Raw genomic sequence first — 26236 nt, 5'->3', positions numbered from 1 at the left:
TGCATAAGGCAATGGTGGTCACACCAGATACTGACTGGTGCTCTGATTCACACCCCTACTTTTAAAAAACTTTTTTTTAAAGGTATTTGTGACCAACAGATATATCTGTATTCCTAGTCATGTGAAATCCATAGATTTGGGCCTAATGAATTTTTCAATTGACTGATTTCTTTATATGAACTGTAATTAAGTAAAATCTTTGAAATTGTTGAGTTTATATTTTTGTTCAGTAAAGATTATAGTATGTTGACCATATAAATATATTTTGAACACTAAGTAACACTATTTAAACAGTAATTGTATTTGACATCTTTATGGCTTTGACTTCTTTATTGACATAACTATATTAAATGGCTAACATTTTCTCAGGAACAATATTTGCTTATGGACAAACTGCATCTGGGAAGACATTCACTATGATGGGGAGTTCTCTTACTCCAGGAGTTATACCCTTTGCCATGGAGGATGTCTTCCAGACTATAAAAAACGTGAGTAGTTGTAGATAGAAAATAAACAGTCATATGCATGTGTAAGATGTGTTGTAAGTCGTTGGATTTTCATTTTTTACTTCATCGTCCAAAAAAGGAGTACCTTCTGAGGGTGTCATACTTGGAGATCTACAATAAAACTGTGACAGATTTGCTCTGTGACAGATGGATAAGGAAGCCTCTAGAAACCTGAGAGGGGAACAATGTAAGTTTGATGGAAATATTGTAAGACAATAGAACTGTTGGACTACAATAACCAAGACATGACTGGTGTTTTTAAATGGTGAAATGTCTATGTAGCTTACCTTACTGAGGAACTGGTGACATCTACTGAGCAAGTCCTTGCGTGGGTTAGAAAAGGAGGAAGTAAAATTCTCTTATTCCTTATTTAAACCATCGTGTTAGATTAAATATAATCCATGTATTGACTTTAACATACTGACACTATTCAATGTTAAATGTACGCCCTAGAGAATCTCCATTATGGAAAGACAAAAAGGAACCAGCGACGCAGTTGTTCACACACAATTTTCCGCATGGTAAGACACTTTATTATACATCACAATAAACAATGCATATCTGGTTATCTGTGTGCTGGAGATAATGCTGGTGTTTTTTCTCAGATCTTGGAGAGTCGTGACAGGGGTGACCCTGCATCTGGTGAAAATTCAGACAGCGCCATTATTGTGTTCCATTTGGTAAGCTGCCACAGTGAAGGAAGTTTAGTGAACTCAGATGTGTCCTCCATTTTGTATTTTCTTACCAGTCTCATTTTCATGTAGAATTTGGTTGACAAATTCTGCTCTCTCAGCCGGGGCTGAGAGAGCAAGTCAAACAGGCGCTGAAGGTACGTGGCTTGATATTTGTGCTAATGTAACAACAGTGTGAAATATCTGAACAACCTTCCTTTGGTGGTTGAGTTCAGTTGCATTTTGGGATTTTTGACATCTGATATTGTAGGTACACGTTTCAAAGAAGGATGTAATATAAATCGCAGCCTTTTCACCCTCGCTCAAGTGATCAAGAAACTGTCTGATGAAACCCAGAAGTAGGTGTTTGGTTTCTCACCATTTTCCACAGCATTTGTGTAACTTATGCAATTTGTTTAATGTTCATTAATGTGATTTTTATCCATACATTCAGGGGTTTTACTAACTACAGGGACAGTAAACTCAACCGTATCCTCCAAAATTCCTTGGGTGGAAATGCAAAAACTGTCATCATCTGCACTATCACCCCAGTTACTCTGGAAGAAACAATTAGCACTCTTCAAGTGGGTGAAATATTTGTCCATCTTAAATCCTTATTTTAAATGATTAATATCAGACAAATGTAACATTCATTTTTAAATAAAGTATCTGCCCATCTCTACAATGTAGTTTGCTAGTTCAGCAAAGAACATGAAGAATGACCCGCATGTCACAGAGGTTTCTGATGACGGAGCCCTTCTTAGAAGATACAGAAATGAAATTGTGGACCTCAAGCGCCGACTTCATGAGGCAAGTCTAGCTGTACTGGCTATTGGGGTTCCTTAGAAATGTTGCCGGCTTTCCTTTCGAAGAATTGACCCTTTTTACAACTGCAATTTCAACCTTTATTTTTGTGCACTGCCTTACGTCTCCTCAGTCACTCAAACAACCGCGACAGAGAAGGAGACTCTGTCCCAGATTTTGCAAGAGAAGGATCAGCTCCAAAGAGAACAAGAGGACAGGATTAAGAATTTAACCAAACTTCTAGTCACCTCCTCAGACTTTGTTTCCATCAAAAATGTTAACTTTTAGTGCCTTACAGATATGTATCTGATGCTTAATTCCTTAACAGTTGTACTTTTTGGTTATTTTTTACTTTGTTTAACCATGTCTTTATATTGGTAAAGATGCCGAAACGGAGGGTTACGTGGGGGGGAAAACTGCCATCACCAGCCTTCCACCATGCTGGAGAGTCTGACCTAAGTTTTGCTGAGCCTTTTCTCAAAAAGAGAAACGCTGATATGTCTGTCTTGACAGAGCAGAATGAGGGTAATAACCACAGGAAAAATAAACTAAATATCAATGTCAGTGGTAGCTTTTATTCTGCTATACGGTATGCTATATTTTGCCATACTGGCGCATAAATCATGTTCAATAGCTTTTTTTCTGTTTGTGTATTCACAGATGGCGATGAGTTAGATTATACCTTTGACATGGAGATGAACCAGAGCAGTGTGACTGCGTAGTTTATCAGAAAGGTGAACATGAACTATTGCCATCTTATCGTAACGCCGCATTACCTTCTTGTTGTCCTTCATACTCATGTTCCTGCATTCTCTTCTGTTCTGAATTTTTATCTCCAAACCAGTTGAACAAATTGTCTGAGAAGGTGTCCCGTCTGGAGATCCAGCTGGAAAATGAGGCTCGGCAGAAGCAGGAGGCCATGGAGAAAGTGGAGACTTTTGAGAGGAGGGTTGCCGAACTGGAGATGCAGCTAGAGAAGTTGCAAATGCCCACTGATGCACAGCTGGAAAACAAAGTTCAGCAGAACCAGGAGGCCATGGAGAAAGGGGCGGTTTTTGAGAGCAGGATTGCTGAACTAGAGAAGCGGCTAGAAGAAAAGTCACAAATGCCTGCTGATGCGCAGGAGGCCCTGGTGAAGGTGGTGACTTTTGAGAGGAGGGTTGCTGAACTGCAGAAGATGCTAGAGGAAAAGTCTCAAATTTCCACTGACTCACAGGAGCAGGTTGGCTATCACCAATGCCTTCTCACTGGTTTATCATGCAGAATGTCAGAAATCATTTCATTTAAATGCAAAAATGGTCCAACTGTCATTCTTTACAGATGAAAAGGGGATTTGAGGAGACAATTCAACTCTGTGAGACGTTGGTGTCTGAGAAGGTATCTAGCTATAATTTGTTTTTCTGTTATTTTTGTATTGAATTCTCACCTCACCATGTGGTCTGTCAACAGGAAATGGTTGCTGCTGAGCGTGATTATCTCAAGCAGGAGCTCAACATTCTAATGGGATGGACTGAAAACTTGAAGAAAGAAAAGGCTGCACTTCTTCAGGAGATGGAGGAGAAGAAAGAGATGGATGAGTTCAATTCTCTGGAAGAGGAGAGCAAAAGAGAATATGAGGTAATAGACTGCTGCAAAGATTGCGTAGATATGTCAAAGTTGTATAACCAATCTATTTCAATGTAGTAGTTAAGCAAATTGGAATGTACTATGTATGGCATAAGACAATTGCAAGTCCATGAATGTCATAGGGACTTACTATAAGTCATTAAGATGGTTTGTGCTTGTAACCTTTTGTTTAACTACAGAAAGAACTACTGAATGAAATGTCCTCCTTAAAGAAGGCTGTGGAGGCATCTGGATGCAAATCTCAAGAGCTTGAGGTGAGACTACAAAATGTTTAGGCAGGAGCAAAAATATATATATTATAATATATTTTTTGTTGTTGAATTTTACCCCCTTTTCTCCCCAATTTCATAGTATCCAATTGTTAGTGGTTACTATCTTGTCTCATCGCTACAACTCCCGTACGGGCTCGGGAGAGACGAAGGTCGAAAGCCATGCGTCCTCCGAAACACAACCCATAGGATATCCCTACCGGCCAAACCCTCCCTAACCCGGACGACGCTAGGCCAATTGTGCATCACCCCATGGACCTCCCGGTCGCGGCCGGCTGCGACAGTGGCACAGCTAGCACTGCGATGCAGTGCCCTAGACCAAGTGGTCTATCATTGACAATGGTCTACCATTGATAACAAACTGGAGCCTCACAAAGGACGCCTGCAAAGGGATAAAATTGCTTTTATTATGATGTCATTGAATGATGCATTTGTATAGATTTTGAAACAGAAAATTCAGTGCTAGCCCACCTGGAGCTGCTGAGTGGAAGCCTCGAGTCTGGAGCAAATTCCCTCTACTTCCCTGGTGGTAAAACACTTTGTGCTCTGCTCCAGGTTATTGAACTGCTCTGTCAATATGGACATGGTCGCATTTGCATCACTGAGCATCTGGAATGGGGGCAAATACCACAGCAACTTCAGACACAGCAGAAGGAAACAACAGACTGTCCTTCTTTGAAGCCTTGCAATTCTTCTTTCAACTGCTTCATCTGAGGGCAATGCAAAGGAACCATTTAAAGCCATTTTAGCCAAAACCACTTGTAAAAGAGCATCACCTAGTGCTCTTGAGCTTGAAAAGCTGAATGCTAAAGTTGTGAAAATGAAGATGAGATGACTGCATTGTGCTCTAAACACCAAGAAGAGTAAGGCTTCATTTGTTTTAATCATGAGCTTCAATGTCATTTTAAATGTGTATTCTTCCTTTGGTTCCATCAGGTTTGTACCACTGCTGAATTTGAGCAGGGCTTGTTTAAAGTATCTCTCCCTGGGTCGTCATTGGAGAAGATGCATGTTTATGACGTTCTGCATTTGTTTCCCCAAGGTTACTGAGGATGACTACGCTCCTGAACCACACGGAGGACGCTCTGAGAACGCTGAAGGAGACTCTGAGAAGATCACAGCAGGAGGGAGAACAGTTATGTAAGTCTGCCACAGACAATATTAAGAATAGAATTTGAAATGACCACAAAACAACAAGTGAATAGTTATGAGCCCTAATTGAGATGTTTGTTATTGCAGTCATGGGGGGAGAGGATCTGCATGCCAGACTGACAACCACCAGAGGACGTACGGTCCAAAGCAACATTCTCCTTGAAAAGAACAAACTTGAGGAAGTGAAACGGCTACAAAAGAGAATTTCTGAATTGGTAAGGTAAAGATGAATCTGTAAGATTACTGTAATGTTTCGAAGTTTCTTGAGATATCGTATCACTGACATTCTGCCATTTCTCTCTGTTTTCACAGCCATGTTTCCACTCAGCAAGGAGATATTGCCAAGTGGAATGCTAGAGCAGTTACGCTGAAGGAGAGGAGGGACGTGGTAGAAACGCCTCCATCTGCATGTACTCATACAAAACGACGCCTTCCCATGACTTCTGAGGACCTCAACTCTCCCATGAGGTTCCTTCACTCTCCCAAGAAGTTCATAGACTACCCCAAAAAGTTTATTTATTCTCCCAAGAAGTTCCTCGACTCGCCCAAGAGAAAGTTCTTTGATGTCCGTCCAGGCTCTGAATGTCGATTAACTGTCCCAAGCAGTTTTTTGATAACTCCAACCTTGGAACCGTTCAAGGTAATTACAGTCAAATTTACCTGAGTTTACCTTATATTTAAAGTTTGTATCCGGTCACCAATCAGCAGTTTGCCTTAATGAAATTACATTTTACCAGAGGTGGTGTGTATTCCCATAACATCAGATATGGAGGCTGCTGGAAGTGCAGAAGTGGGTAATTGGTGTAATGTTATCCCCTGTGTTTGGGATAAAATGGTGGTGTTATTATTAATTGGAGCACAAAAACCTTCTCTTCTGGCAGTTAATGTCACTTGTCACGTACTGGTTTAATTGAGTAAGGTACTGTATCATAGGGGTTGGTAAAAACAGTTGGATAACACTTAATCACTGATTTCTCTCTAACACTTCCTCCATCTTTGGAATTGCAACCTATACCCAGTATTTCCTCTAGAATTTTTGTTAAGCAAAGGTATCGGGGGTGGGTCTCTTCACTGCACTGGTCTGGGCTCAAGCCCCCCGGGATATTTAAAACATTTGGAACGACTGAGAAGGTCACTTCTGGTGACTTTAAAGAAAGATATTTAACTCCAAAATGCATAAAAATGTAATGATGCGTGCCACCGCACTGTTGGGAGATGAGGAGCAATTGGTGGCTATGCGCTCGTGGCTCGCTCTGTTTGCTTCAAATATACAGTACCAGTCAAACGTTTGGACACATACTGATTAAAGGGTTTTTCTTTATTTTTACTATTTTCTACATTGTAGAATAATAGTTAAGACATAAACTATGAAATAACACATATGGAATAATGAAGTAACCCCCCCCAAAAATGTACAAAATATATATATATTTTAGATTTGAGATTCTTCAAAGTAGCCACCCTTTGCCTTGATGACCGCTTTGCACACTCTTGGCATTCTCTCAACCAGCTTCACTTGGAATGCTGGTTGAATCACTGACAGTGTCACCAGCAGAGCACACCACACCATTACACCACATGCAGAGATCATCCGTTCACCTACTCTGCGTCTCACAAAGACACGGCGGTTGGGGCCAAAAATCTCACATTTGGACTCATCACACCAAAGGACAGATTTCCACCGGTCTAATGTCCATTGCTTGTGTTTCTTGGCCCAAGCAAGTCTCTTCTTATTATTGGTGTCCTTTAGTAGGGGTTTCTTTGCAACAATTCGACAATGAAGGCCTGATTCACGCAGTCTCCTCTGAACAGTTGTTGAGGTGTGTCTGTTACAGGAACTCTGAAGCATGTATTTGGGCTGCAATTTCTGAGTCTAGTAACTCTCTAGTGAACTTATTCTCTGCAGCAGAGGTAACTCTGGGTCTTCCTTTCCTGTGGTGGTCCTCTTGAGTCAGTTTCATCATAGCGCTTGATGGTTTGTGCGACTGCACTTGAAGAATCTTTCAAAGTTGAAATTTTCCAGATTGACTGACCTTCATGTCTTAAATTAATGATGGACTATCATTTCTCTTTGCTTATTTGAGCTGTTCTTGCCATAATATGGACTTTTACCAAATAGGGCTGTCTACTGTATACCACCCCAACCTTGTCACAACACAACTGATTGGCTCAAACGCCTTAAGAAGGAAAGAAAATCCACAAATTTACTTTTAACAAGGCACACCTGTTAATTGAAATGCATTCCAGGTGACTACCTCATGAAGCTGGTTGAGGGAATGCCTTGATGACAGCTTTGCACACTCTTGGCAAAGGGTGGCTAATTTGAAGAATATAAAATGTATTTTGATTTAACACTTTTTTGTTGTTGTTGGTAACTACATGTTTCCATATGTGTTATTTCATAGTTTTGATGTCTTCACTATTATTCTACAATGTAGAAAATAGTAAAATTAAAGAAAAACCCTTGAATGAGTAGTTGTCAACTTTTGACTGGTACTTTGTTGTAACTTGACGCTGATCTTAAAGAGATAGTGCGAGATTTCGGCAATTAAGCACTTTTTCTACTTACCCAGTTCATGGGAATCTGTAAACTCATGGATACCACTTATGTCTAAGCATGCGGTTTCGGCATATTACAAACGATTTTTGGTGGCGGTGACAAAAATACCAGGCTTGCTTTGGTTTTGCATGGTGGTTTGTTTGCCTAGGAATTTTTTTGTTTTGGCTCATTTGGTCTTCTATTTTTCCTCTTTTCAGATGCAACTGTGGATAAAAAGGAGGAATGGTGGCCTGTCACCAAAGCAAGCTGATTTATGCAAACAGCAGTAAATGATTTACCTAAATTGCACTAATCATTCATTGTTTATCTATTTTCAATATTTAAAGTTTGTTTTCATATTGTATTTGTCGTCAGTTAAAATTAACGTTGTGATCAATTTGATTGCCTTATATTTTAAAATAAAGAGCAGTTTATTTTTATTTTTTAATAAGACTCAACTTTACCTGCTCTCTGTGTAATAGCACTTTCAGATGTTCTGACAGCAGATGGCATGCTTACACCATTTTGTTTGAGAATGTTTTATTTGACAATGATGGAGGATTTTAAACTTGATGTCTATGCAAAGTGGTCTTGATGTTCAGTTTCTCCCATTAATAATTTTCAGACTATAATGCTTTTACATTTTTAACCGTAGATTGCAGTTTTTAATTGAGGATATTGTCCATTCACTTTCATGACTCCTCATTGGAAGTGCTTTCTAATTCCACAGAGTTTGGATTTGTCTAAAGGGATATCAGTTACATTTTTGAAGATGGAGCATCACTAGGGTAATTAAGCTATATGGCAGAATTAAACTCAGAATTATTCTAAATAACTGTATTTGCCTGTATGTTGTGCAGGTAAACAGGAGGCCTGACTCGGTCCATTTAGACTTGGGTCTCAGTAGCTGCCCCACGGCTACATTCTCTTGGTCGCTTCCTCTGCATGGCTTCACATTTCATTTAAGAGGGTGCAGTAACCGCATTCTTCCTGTTCTCTCTGTTGGGATTACTGTAAGAAGGGTACTGAGCCTTCAGAAGGAGGACTGGCACCATGGTAAATAACCTTTAGAGTTCTGTAGCACATCAAAGGTCATTTGATCACAGGTTCCCAAATGGAAGGGAATTAAGTGATGTTTTCTGACTGCCTAAAGAACACAGATCTAAAGATACACAAAATGCATGACTTAATTTGTACTCCAAGACACAGGTTCCAGTGACTGAGCCCTGCATACTTATCATACAGTAGTTTTCTGTAACGTAATGACTGCACCAGCTAAAAAGACATGACTGATTGGGTTTGAAAGTACCACAAGACTGGTAGACTTCTGAGTTGAAGTCTCTGCATTACCTTTGAGAGTTAACAGGTTCAGGCAAGATTATTCAGTACACATGTGTTCCAAAAGTTATTTTCATTAAACATTGTGATGCCATCGAGGCTGAAATATTTTATTTACCAAGATTACATACTGTATCTCTCAAACCTCTAGTCGGAGAGTGTCACGATCGTCTTGACTTTGTAGAGAGGACCAAAACGCAGCGTGTGAGAAATACATTCTTCTTTTATTTGAGAAGAGCAACGAACGAAACAAAACAAACTGACGACCGTGAAGCTATATAAACAGAAATGGTGCTGACACTGACCACTACACACTGACATAGACAATTACCCACAACAGCTAAAGCCTATGGCTGCCTTAAATATGGCTCCCAATCAGAGACAACAATAACCAGCTGTCTCTAATTGAGAACCAATTCAGGCAACCATAGACTTTCCTAGACACCTACACTGAACACTAAACCATCTACTCTACTTAACCCCCTAAACCATACAACACCCTAGACCAGGGGTGTCAAACTCATTCCACGGAGGGCCTAGTGTCTGCAGGTTTTTGGTTTTTCCTTTCAATAAAGCCCTAGACAACCAGGTGTGGGGAGTTCCTAACTAATTAGTGATGTTAATTCATCAATCAAGTACAAGGGAGGAGCGAAAACCCGCAGACACTCGGCCCCCCGTGGAATGAGTTTGACACCTGTGCCCTAGACAATACAAAAAACACACAAAGACAACCCACCCCAACTCACGCCCTGACCAACTAAATAAATACAAGAAAAAGGAACAATAGGTCAGGAACGTGACAGAGAGGAGTAGTGGTTTTCATTACTTCACAAATATCAACATACAGTAACTGTCATATCTGGAAATAGAAGAGCTGAAGTCTGCACTCAGATTATCAACAAAATACACTTTTCCCAAGCTTCTCTTGTACACCTAACTCATTAATAGTATTATTAAGACTTGGAACAAAAGTATCAAAAGATACCAAGATATCACAATATTGATGGGAAATAGGTTTGCCAGTTTTCTAGTTTTTTTCTTATGTAGGCAATACAAGAAGAAGTTGGAACACAATTGGTCAGAAAAAGAACAAAGTCCTTGTGAAGAAGTTTGAGAATAAAGGGAGACCATCTTAAAAGGTCATTACAGTCTCAATACTGAACCAGACATTCCTCAAGCACAAGTCGTCGGAGTAGCCCTCATTGCAATTGAAGTAAGCAAAAGTGTCAGAGTTTGAACCTCTCCTGCAGCCCACCTAATTGCTGAGGTGGCTTGTTTCACCTAATAGTATTATTTGTATATTTCCATAATGTGTTACAGTGGGAATCATCCAGGACAGGTCTTTCCCTTGTTCAATTATTCAGGGCTCAGTCACAGACAGTCATTAAAGTTTCATGGGAGGCAATTTGGAGGCAGTGCTGGTTGCTTTAGAAAACAAAAAGCCCTCGCTGCCTTTGGAAGTGCATGTTGTGAACTTGTGACTGAGGGAAAATGAAATTCATCATTACATTTGTGGACCAAATGTATTTGATTAGGTATGTCACTCAAAGTTCTTCTCTCTCAAAGATAGCCTTATAGATAACCTAAAGAACTTGCTAACTCATTTGCTGTGTGAGACTGAGGAACACATCCACAAAATAGTCAGGAATTGTTGAATTGTTGAATGTTGAATGTTGATCAAGACAACATTTAACACTGATGCACACAAATAGATGCCCCAAAAAGTTTGTCTCCTTATATTTGTCAGATTTAGAAATGTATTCTTGCCAGTGCTTAAAAACTAAGAGGTAACATGCACACTTAGAAATAACACTTGTTTTGGGAAATACTAATATTACTAAAATATGACTTTGATCATTCTGCATGCCTTGAATCCTCTTAACAGCAAAAGCATATGCCCACATAAATATCCTTGAGTAGAAAATGGGTCATGTAAGATTTTTTTAGGGAGGTAATTAAAACTTTGAGTGTATGTGGCTTGACATGGGATAATACATACACAACAGCAGCTTACTGTAATACTTTGCTGATAAAGATTAGGTTGGAAAATATCTGAATCTCCTAAATAAAAATCCCAGGCAATTTGTTTTTAGAGATTACAAATATTTTACAAATAAAATGCAGTGCTCTAAATTGCTGACAGAAATCTTACCGAGATGGGAAAGGAAGTAAAAATGACATTCTTTCTCAAGGACAGTTAAATGTTCAGTTGAATTGCAACAACAACATTCAAACATGCACAGGCCAGGGACAGTGCATGACAGGCAGTCCAGTTTCTCTCATGGATTCATTGTTGAAGATGTTTAAAATGTTTTGTAGGAGGAACATCACACTACATTTTTTTTTCTATTCTTCTGTCTACTCTGTTGAAGTCTGATTGTGTTTATTCACATTTACTCCTACAATAGGTCTTGATATTGTTCCTTTAAAGCATGTTTTCATGTCAGTGGCTATTGGAAAGATTTTATGCTTGCTCTATTCTTAGCGCCAACTCACACTGGTAGCATGACTACTTGCAGTGTTTTAATTTCCAATTGTCAGGGTATAAATATTCCATTTGCTCTGGGCTCCATTCCCAGAGACTTTTTAAAACCCTGATTACCAAAATAAACTAAATGAACTAAAATGTGTTGGTTATTTGTCCCTAAGATGTTTATTACGTAAGTAAGTATTTAATGTTCCGAATGTGGTTACATGCAGGTATAAAATGTGGATTTTGGACATTGTATTGTGATGGAACTCCATTCCTGGTTATTCCTCCAATGTAACAACTATCTTTGGTCATCAGTCTATACTTTATGCATTCATAAAACGCATGAGGGCATCACAATGTTATCTCTTGGGCTGTGTTGCCTGCCTACTGGCTGAATTGGCTTGATTGGTGTCACCTGTTTTGTTGTCATATCACATGCCAACTGCAGTGTATTAGTAATGTGAGCTAAAGTGTCCATTTTTGTAGTTAGTGTGGTCATTAAAAGGGCCACACCAGAAATTACTGTGAGCTCGAGTCAAAGTCCCATTAAGAGGTCATGCGAGGCAGCTTTTGTTTATTCATGACACATTTAAGTGAGTAAGTGCAAAGTGCAACAATGGCTGAGTAGTGGCCAAACGTATGTGGACCCCCTTCAAATTGGTAGATTTGGCTATTTCAGCCACACTTGCTGACAGGTGTATAAAATCGATCACACAGCCATGCAATCTCAGCTAGAGCTGCCCCGGTCAACTGTAAGTGCTGTTATTGTGAAGTGGAAACGTCTAGGAGCAACAATGGCTCAGTCACAAAGTGGTAGGCCATACAAGCTCACAGAACGGGACCGCTGAGTACTGAAGCACGTAAAAATCATCTCAGTTGCAACACTCACTAACGTGTTCCAAACTGCCTCTGAAAGCAATGTCAGCACAACAACTGTTCGTTGGGAGCTTTATGAAATGGGTTTCCATGGCCGAGCAGCCGCACACAAGCCTAAGATCACCATGCGCAATGACAAGCGTCGGCTGGAGTAGTGTAACGCTCTCTCCGACGTTGGTCTCTGGAGCAGTGGAAACATGGTCTCTGGAGTGATCAATCACGGTTCACCATCTGGCAGTCTGACAGACGAATCTGGGTTTGGCGGCTGCCAGGAGAAAGCTACCTGCCCAAATACATAGTGCCAACTGTAAAGCTTGGTGGAGGAGGATTAATGGTCTGGAGCTGTTTTTCATGGTTCGGGCTAGGCCCCTTAGTTCCAGTGAAGGGAAATCTTAACGCTACAGCATGCAATGACATTCTAGATGATTCTGTGCTTCCAACTTTGTGGCCACAGCTTAGGGAAGGCCCTTTTCTGTTTCATCATGACAATGCCCCTTGCACAACGCGAGACCCATACAGAAATGGTTTGTCGAGATCGGTGTGGAAGAACTTGACTGGCCTGCACAGAGCCCTGACCTCAACCCCATCGAACACCTTTGGGATGAATTGGAACACCGACTGCGACCCAGGCCTAATCGCCCAACATCAGTGCCCGACCTCACTAATGCTCTTGTGGCTGAATGGAAGCAAGGCCCCACAGCAATGTTCCAGCATCTAGTGGAAAGCCTTCCCAGAAGAGTGGAGGCTGTTATCGCAGCAAAGGGAGGACCAACTCCATATTAATGCCATTGATTTTGGAATGAGATGTTCGACAAGAAGGTGTCCGCATAATTTTGGTCATGTAGTGTATCTTTACTGTGCCTCTAAGCCTTTTATTTCCTGCATGGTTTAAATGATGAATGGCACGGAATAAACTGCATTACATATTGCTTATGAAGAAAAATGATACTGAAATTACTAGTGTAGCCTACACCTGATGCCTTTATTTCTTGATATATTGGCTAGATGCTTTTAGCCTTGGCTTTAAGTTTAGGCCTGCAACCTAATATGCTTGTTGAAATCAACAAATAATCAGCAACGTTATTTTATTGTGTAGTAGCCTACAGTTCATTGTTCAGACATAAAAAAATTGTCTATTAATTTTGTGTATATTCATCCATCCATTTGATGGCAACTGCTGGCACGCGTTATGGCCAGGAGAGGGCATCCTTAATAGCCTTGTCTGGCGAGGCTGAGCGCACTGGCATTCGACAGAACTGTATAATTGTATGTATTTCTCTCATCAGGACCAGTTGCGACTGGACTATGGAGCGAAAACCTTTGCCAGTGATCTGCTTGGCTAAATCCCACCAACATAGGCTTTAACTGGCGCTTGCTGACTGGATTACACGCTTGCTGCGCGGGAATATCAGCGTATTTTGTTACTTGATAGGCTATTAATTTGGCGTTTCTTGAGTCAACCCACACATAGGCCTAAACTTATTTTCAAAGTGTATTTTTCCATGGGGGGATATGCTGTGTATGGGCTTTTACATCATAATCTGTTAGAGTACAACGCTTTGCTTTGCTTGTGTAATTGGAGTCGTGGTATGCAACTGATATAAGGATACGAGCGCTAAATAAGGCTACTCCATACTTACAAGACTTTTGAGCACAGCGGCAGGTGTGCACAGTGCACTGCGTTTGGCTGCGGAGCATATTGGCTGCATTGACTTCGTTGCACTGGTTAGTTGAGCGGTGTTGGTTATTTGTCCAACCAAATGAGGACTGCGCGTGACATGCGGGCTTTGGAGTCGAGCATCAGAAGGCTCTAACCTGTGGAAAGAACAGCACGCAGACATGGGTATGTTGAAGACACTATGAAAGAATGTGTTCCATTTGCCCATATACATTGTGCTCATGTTAGACAAGACAACAGCGCAAAGGCGAAGGAATCACGTCATTGATGACATGATTGTTTCAAAACCCATATGTTATGTATTTTCTATGCTACTGGAATATTTTGATAGGCTTATAATTTCTTCACAACATAGAGAAAATCCCTAGAGGCATAATGCCATGCAGACCCTCACACATTGAACGGAACACCATTATCAATCTGCCGCATGCCAATGCGAATGTGCCTCAGGGTAGGCTAGGGTAGCAGCCTTTATGAAATTAGCCTACCAGGCTTTGTATCTCAAATGTCTTGCTATTAAGTTATAGCTTTGATAACTTTATTCCTTGTCTCGAGATGGGAACCAGAGCGAGGACAGACTATGGTCACTAAACATAATACATATTTTATATATAATAGCCTAGATAAATCGTTTTCACTTTGATCAACAGGTTTGCTATGTTTTTGGTTTTATCAGTGTCTGCCTTCATTGGATGATGTTTTGACACTGTTCTCCTGAGCATAATGCCCCAGCTAACAAATCTAGGAAGATATATCGTTTTTGTAATGTTACCCATAACGTTCCCCAAATGTATGAGGGTCCAGATTTGCTGTTAGTTAAGGGAACATTCTATCTACGTTAGCAAAAACATTCTGAGATTGTTTTTGTTGGTTCCCTTAATGTATGATTGTCCAGTGTTCCTGTTAGTTAGAGAAACATTCTATCTATGTTAGCAATAACCTGCCATTTTTTTGTTGTTGCATGTTTTGGTATTAAATGTAGAACATTTCACAAACCAAACATACACAGAACATGGTTGCCATGTTCCCAGAATATAAGATATACATTTTCTAGACACGTTTCATGGGAAGTTGGAAGAACATTCATGTGTCCAGTTTTCTGAGGGTTGGGAGAATAGTCTATCAATGTCCCACCAAACATGGTTGTCATGTTCTCAGAATGTACAATTTTAATGTTCTTGACACGTTTCATAGGAACATTGCAAGAACATGTGTATCAGTTGTTAGGATGTCGCCTAATGGTCCAAAATAAAGGACCCCCCCATACATATCATGCATTGTTACTGTTGCCAAGGCCATGTTTGGTGAATCACTGATCCATTCATAGCTCTTTTTGTCTGTTGGCAAGGTTAGGGATACTCACACACAGTGGTTTTAACATAGTGTTTTCAACTTAGATATTTGACACACAATTACATTGTACATGATCATTTATAGAGCAAATATTATTCGACATGTTGTCACCTGGGATTTGAACTCACAATCTCTTGGTTTACAGCATTCAGATCTTCCTGCTACGTCACTATGTCTATGTCATTTATCAGTTCATTTGACTATGCTCTCATCATTGATTTGATTGACTTATTTCAACAATTTAAGCACTTTCTGTATTGGTATCTAATGTTGGTGGGGAATATTAAGCTGTTTTAATGATACTCCTCAATCACTATGATCAATACAAGTTTTCGTGAGTGTACTTTTAACAGAGCTGAGATGTACTTAATCCTATTATTTACACATATCAAGTTGTTTCACATCTACACAAGTGCTTAGGGAGGAGGGGTTATGGTTTATTCTGGCTAGGGCCTAACTATACTGGCCCAATAAGCACATACCCTAGAGATATCCCTTATTGAGACAGTTGTTAGGGTGTTTGTCATTGGTGCTGGTGGCCTGGGTTCAAGACCTGCTAGGGGAGTCACCCTACACTCACATTCTTAGCAATATATGTTAATAATGTTATTATTTGGCAACAGTTACAACACACGTATCTGATCTAATTCAAATTAGTTTCTCATTGAAAGATGGGAATCGGTAGAATTCTAGATAGTTCTCTTTGAGATGCTCAGCTATCTTCTTTTTGAAATCCACACCACATATACTATGTAGAACTAACATGTGTCTCTCATTAGGAATCACATCAGCTCTCCTCATTGCATTTCCAGTGGCTTGTATTCATGGATGCCAAGGGAAGCCAGGCTTCCCCCAAAAATGTACCAAGAAAAAAATGAACAAAATCATTTATTATTTCGTCTCGCTGTGTTTCATAAATTTCCTTCAATTCACAGGTGGCTGAATGTATCTCACCAGAGAAAGCATTTGAGCGAATGAAACAGCGCCCCTCTGTCTCAGTATGTGTAGCGTATCTACCTGATGCTGTCTGGTCAAAAAGAGAATGCCATTATTGCCGCCAGTATGATTGACTGCAAGGGAAGCCAGCGACCATTTGGCCTCCCTTGATAAAAAATTAAAATAATAATAGCCAATCAGCGTTGAGCTAAACTGGGTGAGCTCAGCTATGAATGGTCCTGGTGCACCAAAAAAAGTGTCAAGGAAAGCTAGTTTGTATTTGGCTTCAGACCAATCACATCAAAAGCCAAACGTCATTGACAGAACAAAAATTTGAATTGTTGCATCTCGTGGTGGTAAAATTGTCCCTTTCCTAAATCAGCCATGGATGGAGATAGGGATTTAGTCTGAGCAATGATTATAACTGTAATGCCCGGGGTGTAGTGGATGACGGAGTCAGACGCAGGAGACAGAGAGTTCAGAGTAGCGTTCCAATTTAATTCCCCAACACGGGTGAAACACGACGCTACTCTAAAAGTAATGCTCCACCACATAAAGTGAGAACACGAAATCACAAGACACAACGTACACGAACCGTGACACACAAGAATGTACTACCTGTACACACAACAATCCCGCACACCCAGCAGGCCGGGCTGCTGGGTAATAAAGCCCCACTAATCACCCTAACCACAAACAGGTGTAACCACTAAACAAAAAGGAAGGGGGAGGAAAAGCAGCTAGTAGGCCGGTGACGACGACCGCCGAGCGCCACCCGAACAGGAAGGGGAGCCCCCTTCGGTGGGAGTCGTTACAATAACGACGATTCTGATCCAACCATAAATTCACACATTGTGCCCCTGGCCTAAGAGGATGGAAGTTCGACATGTAGCTAGATGTAGTATGCTAATGTTAATTAGATGGCCTGGCGTATCATTGCCCACGAAAGGAAGTTAGGCTAGCAAGCAAGCATTTTAGCCAGGTAGCCTAGGACAACAACAAATTGAAATCGTGTACTATAGCTTGTTTCCGGTCACAGGTTCAGGAATGGCTGAAAAAATCACCACATTTATCTAAAATGAACCCTACAAATAGCACTGTTATGAGCCATAGTCAATCAATCAACAATAAAATAGTACTTTTAGTAAAAAGATATATCTTTAACCTATACTATGCGATTAGACCAGTTCAGAATGTATGTTAAACATCACAGAACAGTTGAAAAATATGGCACATGGAAATCATAAACAGGCGGTTTATGGAGATAGGTGGGTTGGACTGAGAGTAGCTGAGGTGTGGGTTTAAAAGCTCATGTTCAATAATAGTTATGGCTGAAAACATGATGTATATTGTATTAGTACTATCTATCCAGATGTAATGTATATCAAAAAATCAATTTACTTTATTCTTGCTATGTAACTACTGTAAAAAAAAACATGTACAGTATGTAAATGTGTGTAGAATGTTCAAACAAGGTACTTTTCATTTTACATCGAAAGGCCCGAAAAATAATAATAATAGTAATACAAAATATAAAACCATTTAGGCAAAATGAAAGAGGAGGATGGCATCGGCATTTCTCTACAAGTAGGGTGAGTCACCATGTTTTTTCTACACACACGCGCATGCAGGCACACACACAACAGAAATCAGTACCATGGACAGCCAACATCATATTTATATTACTTTGATTGGACACTAAATCGTTTTTGGTATCTTTTAGTTGTCGCTGTATTACACTAAGCAGAGGTGATTACGGTAGATGATGTTGAAATGTTGAAGTTGAAATGGTGCTGAAATAGGAGGCAGCTCCTGTTTTCTTTGCAACTTGCGGTAACTCTCCGTGGTTCTAAATAAATAGTTGTTTAGTTGTCCGAAAATGTTGGAAACATTACCTTGCTTGACCATGCTGTAGGTCATGTAACTGTTTGTTCAATGCAATATGTTTTATGCACTTCACCGGACAGCCACTGTGTCTTCTTATTGTCTCGGCCTTAGGCCTATACAGTATACCACAGTGTCAAGGAATATGAACTAACAGGTTATAGAGCAAACAGTGCGATTATCATAACACAAAGGTTGTAATATGCCTTTTTTTCTGGCTTCCCTGGTGAGTTTTCTCAAGCACCGCTTCTGTGCATTTCTATCTGTAACATTCCTAATTTGTTGCCAAAACATGGCCCAGGTGGTAGTGTTGCTTCTGATAGAAACATGCCCAGAACATGGTTGCCATATTCTCAGAATATCAGAAATGTGCATATTTACAGTAGCATGTCTTATACTTTCTCACATTTGCCATTTAAGCAATGATGATGCCAGTTATACCAAAACAATACACAACACAGAGTTCCAGCTCCAGGTTTTAATGTGTAAATTGCAACAGAATCACTTGGGACAAATCACAGACATCACAATATGTTAAAGGGGGCAATCTGCAGTTGAACATCCATTCTTGAACTTGTAAATGCGTGATATAGATGGTATGTGGTGTGGATGTCAAGAAGACAATGGAGAGATGCTCAGCTATATAGAATTAATAAATATTGATAATTCATGAAAGGTAGTGGAAATGTGGTCATAATTCATGCTCAAGGGGTAATCCTACAGATTCCAATCTTTCAATGAGACACTCATTTGAAATAGATCAGATAAGTGTGTTGTAACTGTTGCCAAATAATGACATTAATATAAATTGCTAAGAATGTGACATTAAGATGATTCCCCTACCGGATCTCAAACCCAGGCTATCAGCACCAATGACGAGCTCCCTAACCACTCTCCCAATAAGGGATATCTCTAGTGCATGTGCTTATTGGGCCAGTATAGTTAGGCCCTGTCCAGAGGAATCCCTAATGCAGAGGTTCGCAAATGATATTTTGATATCTGAAAATTCTCGCGACCCCAACCATGTTATTAACAGCCAATGTTTACTTTTTTAATTGGGGCTATCGCAGTCGATTGCAAAACAGTATTTCTGATTGTATTCTCAACTCACCATCATATACTTTTAATGTGGGGCTATGACAGTCAATTGCAAATGAGTCTGACATATTTATCTTATCTTACCACCACTAATGAGATGGGTGTGCTTGATGCATGTTGCGTCGGAGCTTCTCAAAGTCAGGAGGCGTGGTCGATATTCAACCTGGATCTTTATTTATTTTTTATGCAGACGAGAGCACTGAATGAGCATACCATAAGTTTTAATGCTTGGAGGGAGACGGCACAGTATTCTCTGAGTCAGGAACCAAAGCTCTTCCGTAGTGACCCGTGAATGGGTTGTCTGCAGCATTCGGTCACATGACAGCTCGATCAGCTGTTCGATTTCACTTACCGGCATGTCAACTGAGCCAGGATCACAGTCAGGTGGATTTAGCTGAATCGGTCACTCATCTGTTGAATTTGTTGGTATTTCCCCTGCATGCTTTGGTTCAGTTTGTTGAGTTTCCCAAATATGTCTGTTACCTAGGCAAGGAGACACATTTCTTTTTATTACACAGAAAGTCTACAAAGGCTGTTTTTTACATCCATTGCAGATGACAACAGTTCCTCTCTCAATTCGAAAAATATTTCCAACAATTTCCAATTTCCAATATTTCCTCTCGGTGTGAAAATAGAACATCTGATCCCATATCTCCACATAGTTTTGCGAACAGGCGTGTGCAATGTAGTTTACAATCAAAATTACGTTCTGAATATCTCAGAGTTTTGCACTCAGCTCTTTTTCCACCAGTTGCTCTCGGTGTATCCATTATAGCTAAGTGGGTGTAACATACAATGCGTCCATATGGCAGAGGGAGACATAACTAGAGTGCAGAGGACTGCCAGCCGTTCCGTGATAGAGTTTTTGAGTCGTTTTCCTTTTGATTACTAGCTATAGCATCAATTCTTAGTTTCACAGGGTTATCTGACAAAGGTTTTGATGTGAGTTCCTGTGCCTCTACCTCCCCATACATTGTTTTCATCATATCAATTGCAGCTGATAATATCAAAGTCTCTGTAATAGTGCGTGGTTTCATAGCTTAGTCATTCACCAAATGATTGAAGTGCAGCCTTTTCCCACAATCTAAGGGCATTCTCTGTTTGAGTTTTAACTTACTAGGCAAGTCAGTTAAGAACAAATTGTTATTTACAATGACAGCCTATGAACAGTGGGTTAACTGCCTTGTTCAGGGACAGAACGACAGATTTTTACCTTGTCAGCTCAGGGATTCGGTTACTGGCCCAACGCTCTAACCACTAGGCTAACTGCCGCCCAGGCCTCCACAATCACCCGACCTCAACCTAACTGAGATGGTTTGGGATGAGTTGGACCGCAGAGTGAAGGAAAAGCATCCAGATTTGAATAATTTAAATTTTTATGGTTAACCACATTACAATGATTTTGAGAGACAAAGACGATATTATTTTTAAAAAGTAAAGATTTTTAACCAGGATTTTGGAAATGCTCCCGCAATCCCATTTTAATATCAGGTAACCCCACATGGGATCGCGACCCCTAGTTTGGGAACCGCTGGCCTAACCCCTCCTCCCATAGGCACTTGTGTATATCTGAAACAACTTGATAGGTGTAAGCAATAGGGTGAATGTGCTGAGTCAATCTCAGCTCTGTTAAAATTACACTCAAGAAAATATTTTATCGATCATAGTGATTCATGAGTATCATTAAAACAGGTTAACATGCCCCACCGACATCAGACAACTATATAGAAAGCTCTTAAATAGCTGAAATAAGTAAATAAATTCATTGAAGTGAGAATAATCAGATTAATTTATACAGTACCTTACACAGACATGGTGGTATAGCAGGATTCAGGAAGATCAAAGTAATGTGAACCAAGAGGTTGTGAGTTCAAATTCCAGGTGAGGACATGTTGAATAATAATTTCGGATGAATTGAACACGCACAATGTTGTCATGTGTGTCAAATATGTAAACTGAAAAAACTGTATCTTAAAAGCATTGTGTGTGAGTATCCCTAACCTTGCCAAGAGACAAAGAACTATGAGTGGTTCACCAATCAGGGCCTTGATGAGCTTGGTAACATGACATGATGTATAATGATCTTTTTTGGACACATTTTTGCAACATTCCCATGAAACTTGTCCAGAACATTCATGTCTTATGTTCTGAGAACATGGCAACCGTGTTCTGTATATGTTTAGTGGGATGTTGATGGAATAGTCTCCTAACCCTCAGAAAACTGGACACAAAATGTTTTTGCAACGTTCCCATGAAACTTGTCTAGAACATGAATATCTTATGTTATGAGAACGTGGTAACCACGTTCTGGGTAAGTTATATTTGACATTAAGGGAATGGTCTCTTGGAAACATTCCTTGCACATCACAGGAACATTTCTATGAAAACGTTAGTTCATGACCAAATTAGACTCTTAAGGGAACGTTGTGGGAACATTTTTTTCCCAGGGCAATGTGTTACATAGAGACAGAGAAATGAACAGGGCAAGGGAATCATGGGCTGATTCTTATGGATTTTTCTGTATAATTGCCAACCAGAAACATAGCCGAGCCTACCACTGACTCTTTAGTCTTTTTCTGTCTCAGTCTCTATTTGCATTTATGCATACATTGTTCACAGTCCCACAACTGGGCTGGCCAATTGTTTTCCAGATACCTCTCTTGCCCCATGATATAGTACTCCACTAAATGTCCAATTATTGCAATGAAAGTATTATGACATGTGAGATGGAAGTTAACCACTTTTATAACAGCTTTTATGCCACATAGACTTCTTGTGGCTTGAGCTCACATGCATGGGTCACTAATATATTTTCTCAAATTACAAATCCCCATCAATTCTCTTTTAATTTACAAATATTACTGCTTGGCCATTCTTTTAATAGTAGTTCATTCCAAAACAATTCAAGCGCATGATTCCTTTATAGCTGCTATACCTCTTGAACTACTAACCTTCAATATTACCTCACATTACTCTCAATATCACCCACAGGAATACAACATTGATGGGATTGATGGATGTGATTGCTAATTAATCTATAAAAGCACACCAGCAGCTGAACACTTGCAGCATGCAGCTTTTGTATTTATACTGAACAAAAATAAAAACTCAACATGCAGCAATTTCAAAGATTTTACTGAGTTACAGTTCATATAAGGAAATCAGTCAATTTAAATAAATTCATTAGGCCCTAATTTATGGATTTCACATGACTGGAAATACAGATATGCATCTGTTGGTCACAGATACCTTTTTAAATAGGTAGGGGCGTGGATCAGAAAACCAGTCAGTATCTGGCGTGACCGCCATTTGCCTCATGAAGCGCGACACATCTCCTTCGCATCGAGTTGATCAGGCTGTTGATTGTGGCATGTGGAATGTTGTCCCACTCCTCTTCAATGGCTGTGTGAAGTTGTCAGATATTGGCGGGAACTGGAACATGCTGTCGTACCCGTCTATCCAGAGCATCCCAAACTTGCTCAATGGGTGACATGTCTGGAAAGTATGCAGGCCATGGAAGAATTGGGACATTTTCAGCTTCCAGGAATTGTGTACAGATCCTTACAACATGGGGTTGTGCATCATCATGCTGAAACATGAGGTGATGTGGCGGATGAATAGCACGACAATGGGCCTCAGGATCTTGTCACGGTATCTCTGTACATTCAAATTGCCATCGATAAATGCAATTGTGTTCTCTGTCCCTAGTTTATTCCTGCCCATACCATAACCCCACCGTCACCATGGGGCACTCTGTTCACAACGTTGACATCAGCAAACCGCTCACCCACTTGACACCATACACGTGGTCTGCGGTTGTGAGGCCGGTTGGACGTACTGCAAAATTCTCTGAAGCAGGTTGGAAGCAGCTTATGGTAGAGACGTTAACATTAAATTCTTTGACAACAGCTCTGGTGGACACTCCCTCAAAACTTGAGAGATCTGTGGCATTGTTTTTAGAGTTGCCTTTAACTGCCCCCAGCGCAAGGTGCACCTGTTTAATGATCATGCTGTTTAATCAGCTTCTTGATATGCCACACCTGTCAGGTGGATGGATTATCTTGCCAAAGGAGAAACGCTCACTAACAGGGATGTTAACAAATTTGTTCAGAAGATTTGAGAGAAATAAGCTTTTTGTGAGTATGGAATATTTCTGGGATCTTTTATTTCAGCTCATGAAACATGGGACCAACACTGTACATGTTGCATTTATATTTTTGTTCAGTGTAAGTTAGATGTTTTACCACACAGTACCACAACCACTCTCCACTATTCCCCTAAACAACCCCTAGGTACGGTGCTTTCATTCAGATCAGTGTTTCTCAACCTCTGACCGTGGATAGGCACTGGTCCCTGGGATGAAACCGATTTATTCTCATCTCAAGTGCTCGTTTGAATGTAAGCGGTTCTAGAACAGGGAAGGACTATAGCCTGCTGGTCCCCTAAAACAAGTTGATAAAGCTTGTTTAAGAAAATAGTGCAGAAAAGTAGATAATATTTTCCCTCCCACTTCATTCATAGTGTCAACATGTTTATTCTCAGCATGATCATTTTAACAGATACTGACAAACATATACACCTTTTGAGTGTCCTTATCTTTTTCCCCCGTGTCTGCAGGATCCCTGATGCGACGTAGATGGCTCATGATCCCATTGTTGGTGCAGGGCTGGCTGCTAGCGTCTCCAATCAGTGTTCGTGAGCGAGCCTGTCCTCAAAGCTGTAGATGTGATGGGAAAATAGTATACTGTGAGTCCAATGCCTTCCGGGATGTGCCAAACAATGTGTCTGTGGGATGCCAGGGCCTCTCTCTGCGTTACAACAGTTTAGTGAATCTCAGAGCTAGTCAGTTCTCAGGCCTCAGTCAGCTTGTTTGGCTTTATCTCGACCACAACTACATTAATACAGTGGACAGCCAAGCCTTCCATGGGGTACGGAGGCTCAAGGAGTTGATTCTCAGCTCTAACAAGATCACACAGCTACAAAACAACACTTTCCATACTGTCCCTAACTTACGCAATCTTGACCTTTCTTACAACAAGCTGCAGGCCCTCCAGCCCAGTCAATTTCAGGGCATGCGGAAGTTGCTTAGTCTCCACTTGCGGTCCAACTCCCTGAAAACGGTCCCAATGCGTGTTTTTCAGGATTTGCGCAATTTGGAGTTCCTCGATCTTGGCTACAATCGATTGCGAAGCCTGACTCGAAATGCTTTTGCTGGACTGCTCAAGTTGATCGAGCTTCATTTGGAACACAATCAATTCTCAAAGATCAACTTCTCTCACTTTCCCCGCCTCACCAACCTGCGGGCACTCTATTTGCAATGGAACCGAATTAAGTCAATAAACCAGGGTCTAACCTGGACGTGGACGTCCTTGCAAAAACTGGATCTTTCTGGAAATGAACTGCAAGTTGTGGATGCCAGTACGTACCAATGTCTCCCCAACCTACAGACCCTGAACCTGGACTCCAATAAGCTTAGCAACATGTCCCAGGAGACAGTGGATAGCTGGATCTCCCTCACCACCATCAGCCTCGCTGGTAATGTGTGGTACTGTAGCCCTACCATCTGCCCCTTAGTGGCCTGGTTGAGGAACTTCAAGGGGAACAAGGAGACCACTATGATTTGTGCTGGGCCTAAGGAGGCCCAGGGAGAGAAAGTGATCGATGCAGTAGAGACATTTAGTATCTGTAAGGTCACTCCCACCACCCCTTTTGTCTCAACCACAGCCTCCCTCAACATCCCATCTCAGCCTGAGCTCCTGCCCCTTCCCACGTTGCTCAGGGTTGAGGAGGAGTTGACTCGCAGTGCTACGACCATTCCGTCTCCTTCAGGGGTCTCCCCTACCACCCCAGAGCAGGACTTTGAGTATGTGTCTCTCCATAAAATTATTGCTGGCTGTGTGGCACTTTTCCTGTCGGTGGCTATAATTCTCCTGGTTATTTATGTGTCCTGGAAGCGCTACCCCAACAGCATTAAGCAGCTCCAGCAGCGCTCCATGGTCAAAAAGCGGCGAAAAAATGTGCGGGAAACAGAAAGCACTCTCAGCTCACCTCTGCAAGAGTATTATGTGGACTACAAACCTGCAAACTCTGCAACTATGGATGTGCTGGTTAATGGGACTGGACCCTACACATACACAATCTCAGGCTCCAGAGAATGTGAGGTATGATCCATTTCCACTGCGGGGCACCAGAGGTAAATTTCTCAGTGATTTTGGGGATAAAAATATATTTTACATTATCCTTTTGCTGTTTGTTTGTTGGATAGGAAATATGAGTCAATGCATCGTGACTTGAGTCATAACATGCCAGGCTAGTTCAGATCCATTTGTAAACCCAGGTCATGTTGTAAAGTACAGTATGCCTCTTTCAGTCAAAAAATAAGTATCATGAATTGATTAAGAGAGAGTGAAGCTTGAGCTTTCCTGCACTCCTGTTTGAATATATATCTTACTGTAGGCAAAATAGAATGATTTTTATTTTTTTTACGTACCATATCAAGTCACTGTGCAGTGAGTCTTTGCCTATCGTGTATATTCGCTACAACAGCATACCTTGCCGATGGCTTTATACAGTATGTGGTAAAATGTCACTATTGTCTTATTTTAACTCTCTCACTCTCTTACTTACTATCTTGATTGTGATAAATTGACAGAGGCTATACCTTTATCACCTCTCGGGTGTAATGGCTGGTATATTACATGACATTAAAGCTCAGTAAAGATATTGAATTATCAAGTACAGGAGATCCTCAGTAGAAAACACTCTATTTCTATTGAGATAAGTTCGATCTACAGTATTATCTCAAACCTGGCCTCTCTCTCTCTCTCTCTCTATGCCTCTTTCATTAGATGTTTCTGGTTCTAGCCAAAGAGGTGCAAAACCAGGCAGGTTTTTGTTGACAATGTAGTACCACAGTAAGCAGATGCCCTTGATGTTGTAAGCCTGCAATCAGGCTGTTTTCTTACAGTAAGAAAGACCTTGATTTTATTAACAGAAAATTGGAAGTCTGCATTGGAGATCTGAGACTGAGTGA

General features: G+C 40.7%; 1 protein-coding gene across 1 annotated transcript; it reads left to right on the top strand.

Annotated features, from left to right (window-relative positions):
• The first annotated feature begins 416 nt into the window (after positions 1 to 416).
• LOC120051097 (leucine-rich repeat transmembrane neuronal protein 4-like) lies at positions 417 to 25370 on the top strand. Its single transcript, XM_038997757.1, has 9 exons — positions 417 to 488; positions 1112 to 1186; positions 1300 to 1335; positions 2826 to 3203; positions 3431 to 3598; positions 3787 to 3861; positions 4919 to 5016; positions 5341 to 5597; positions 23821 to 25370. Exons 1-9 carry the CDS (start codon positions 417 to 419, stop codon positions 25368 to 25370), a joined length of 2709 nt encoding a protein of 902 aa, XP_038853685.1.
• Positions 25371 to 26236: the final 866 nt, after the last annotated feature.

Source organism: Salvelinus namaycush, chromosome 1 (assembly GCF_016432855.1).
Source record: "Salvelinus namaycush isolate Seneca chromosome 1, SaNama_1.0, whole genome shotgun sequence".
Classification (NCBI taxonomy): Eukaryota; Metazoa; Chordata; class Actinopteri; order Salmoniformes; family Salmonidae; genus Salvelinus; species Salvelinus namaycush.
The sequence above is the reverse complement of the archived record's forward strand: the minus strand, read 5'-3'. Positions and strand labels throughout refer to the sequence as shown.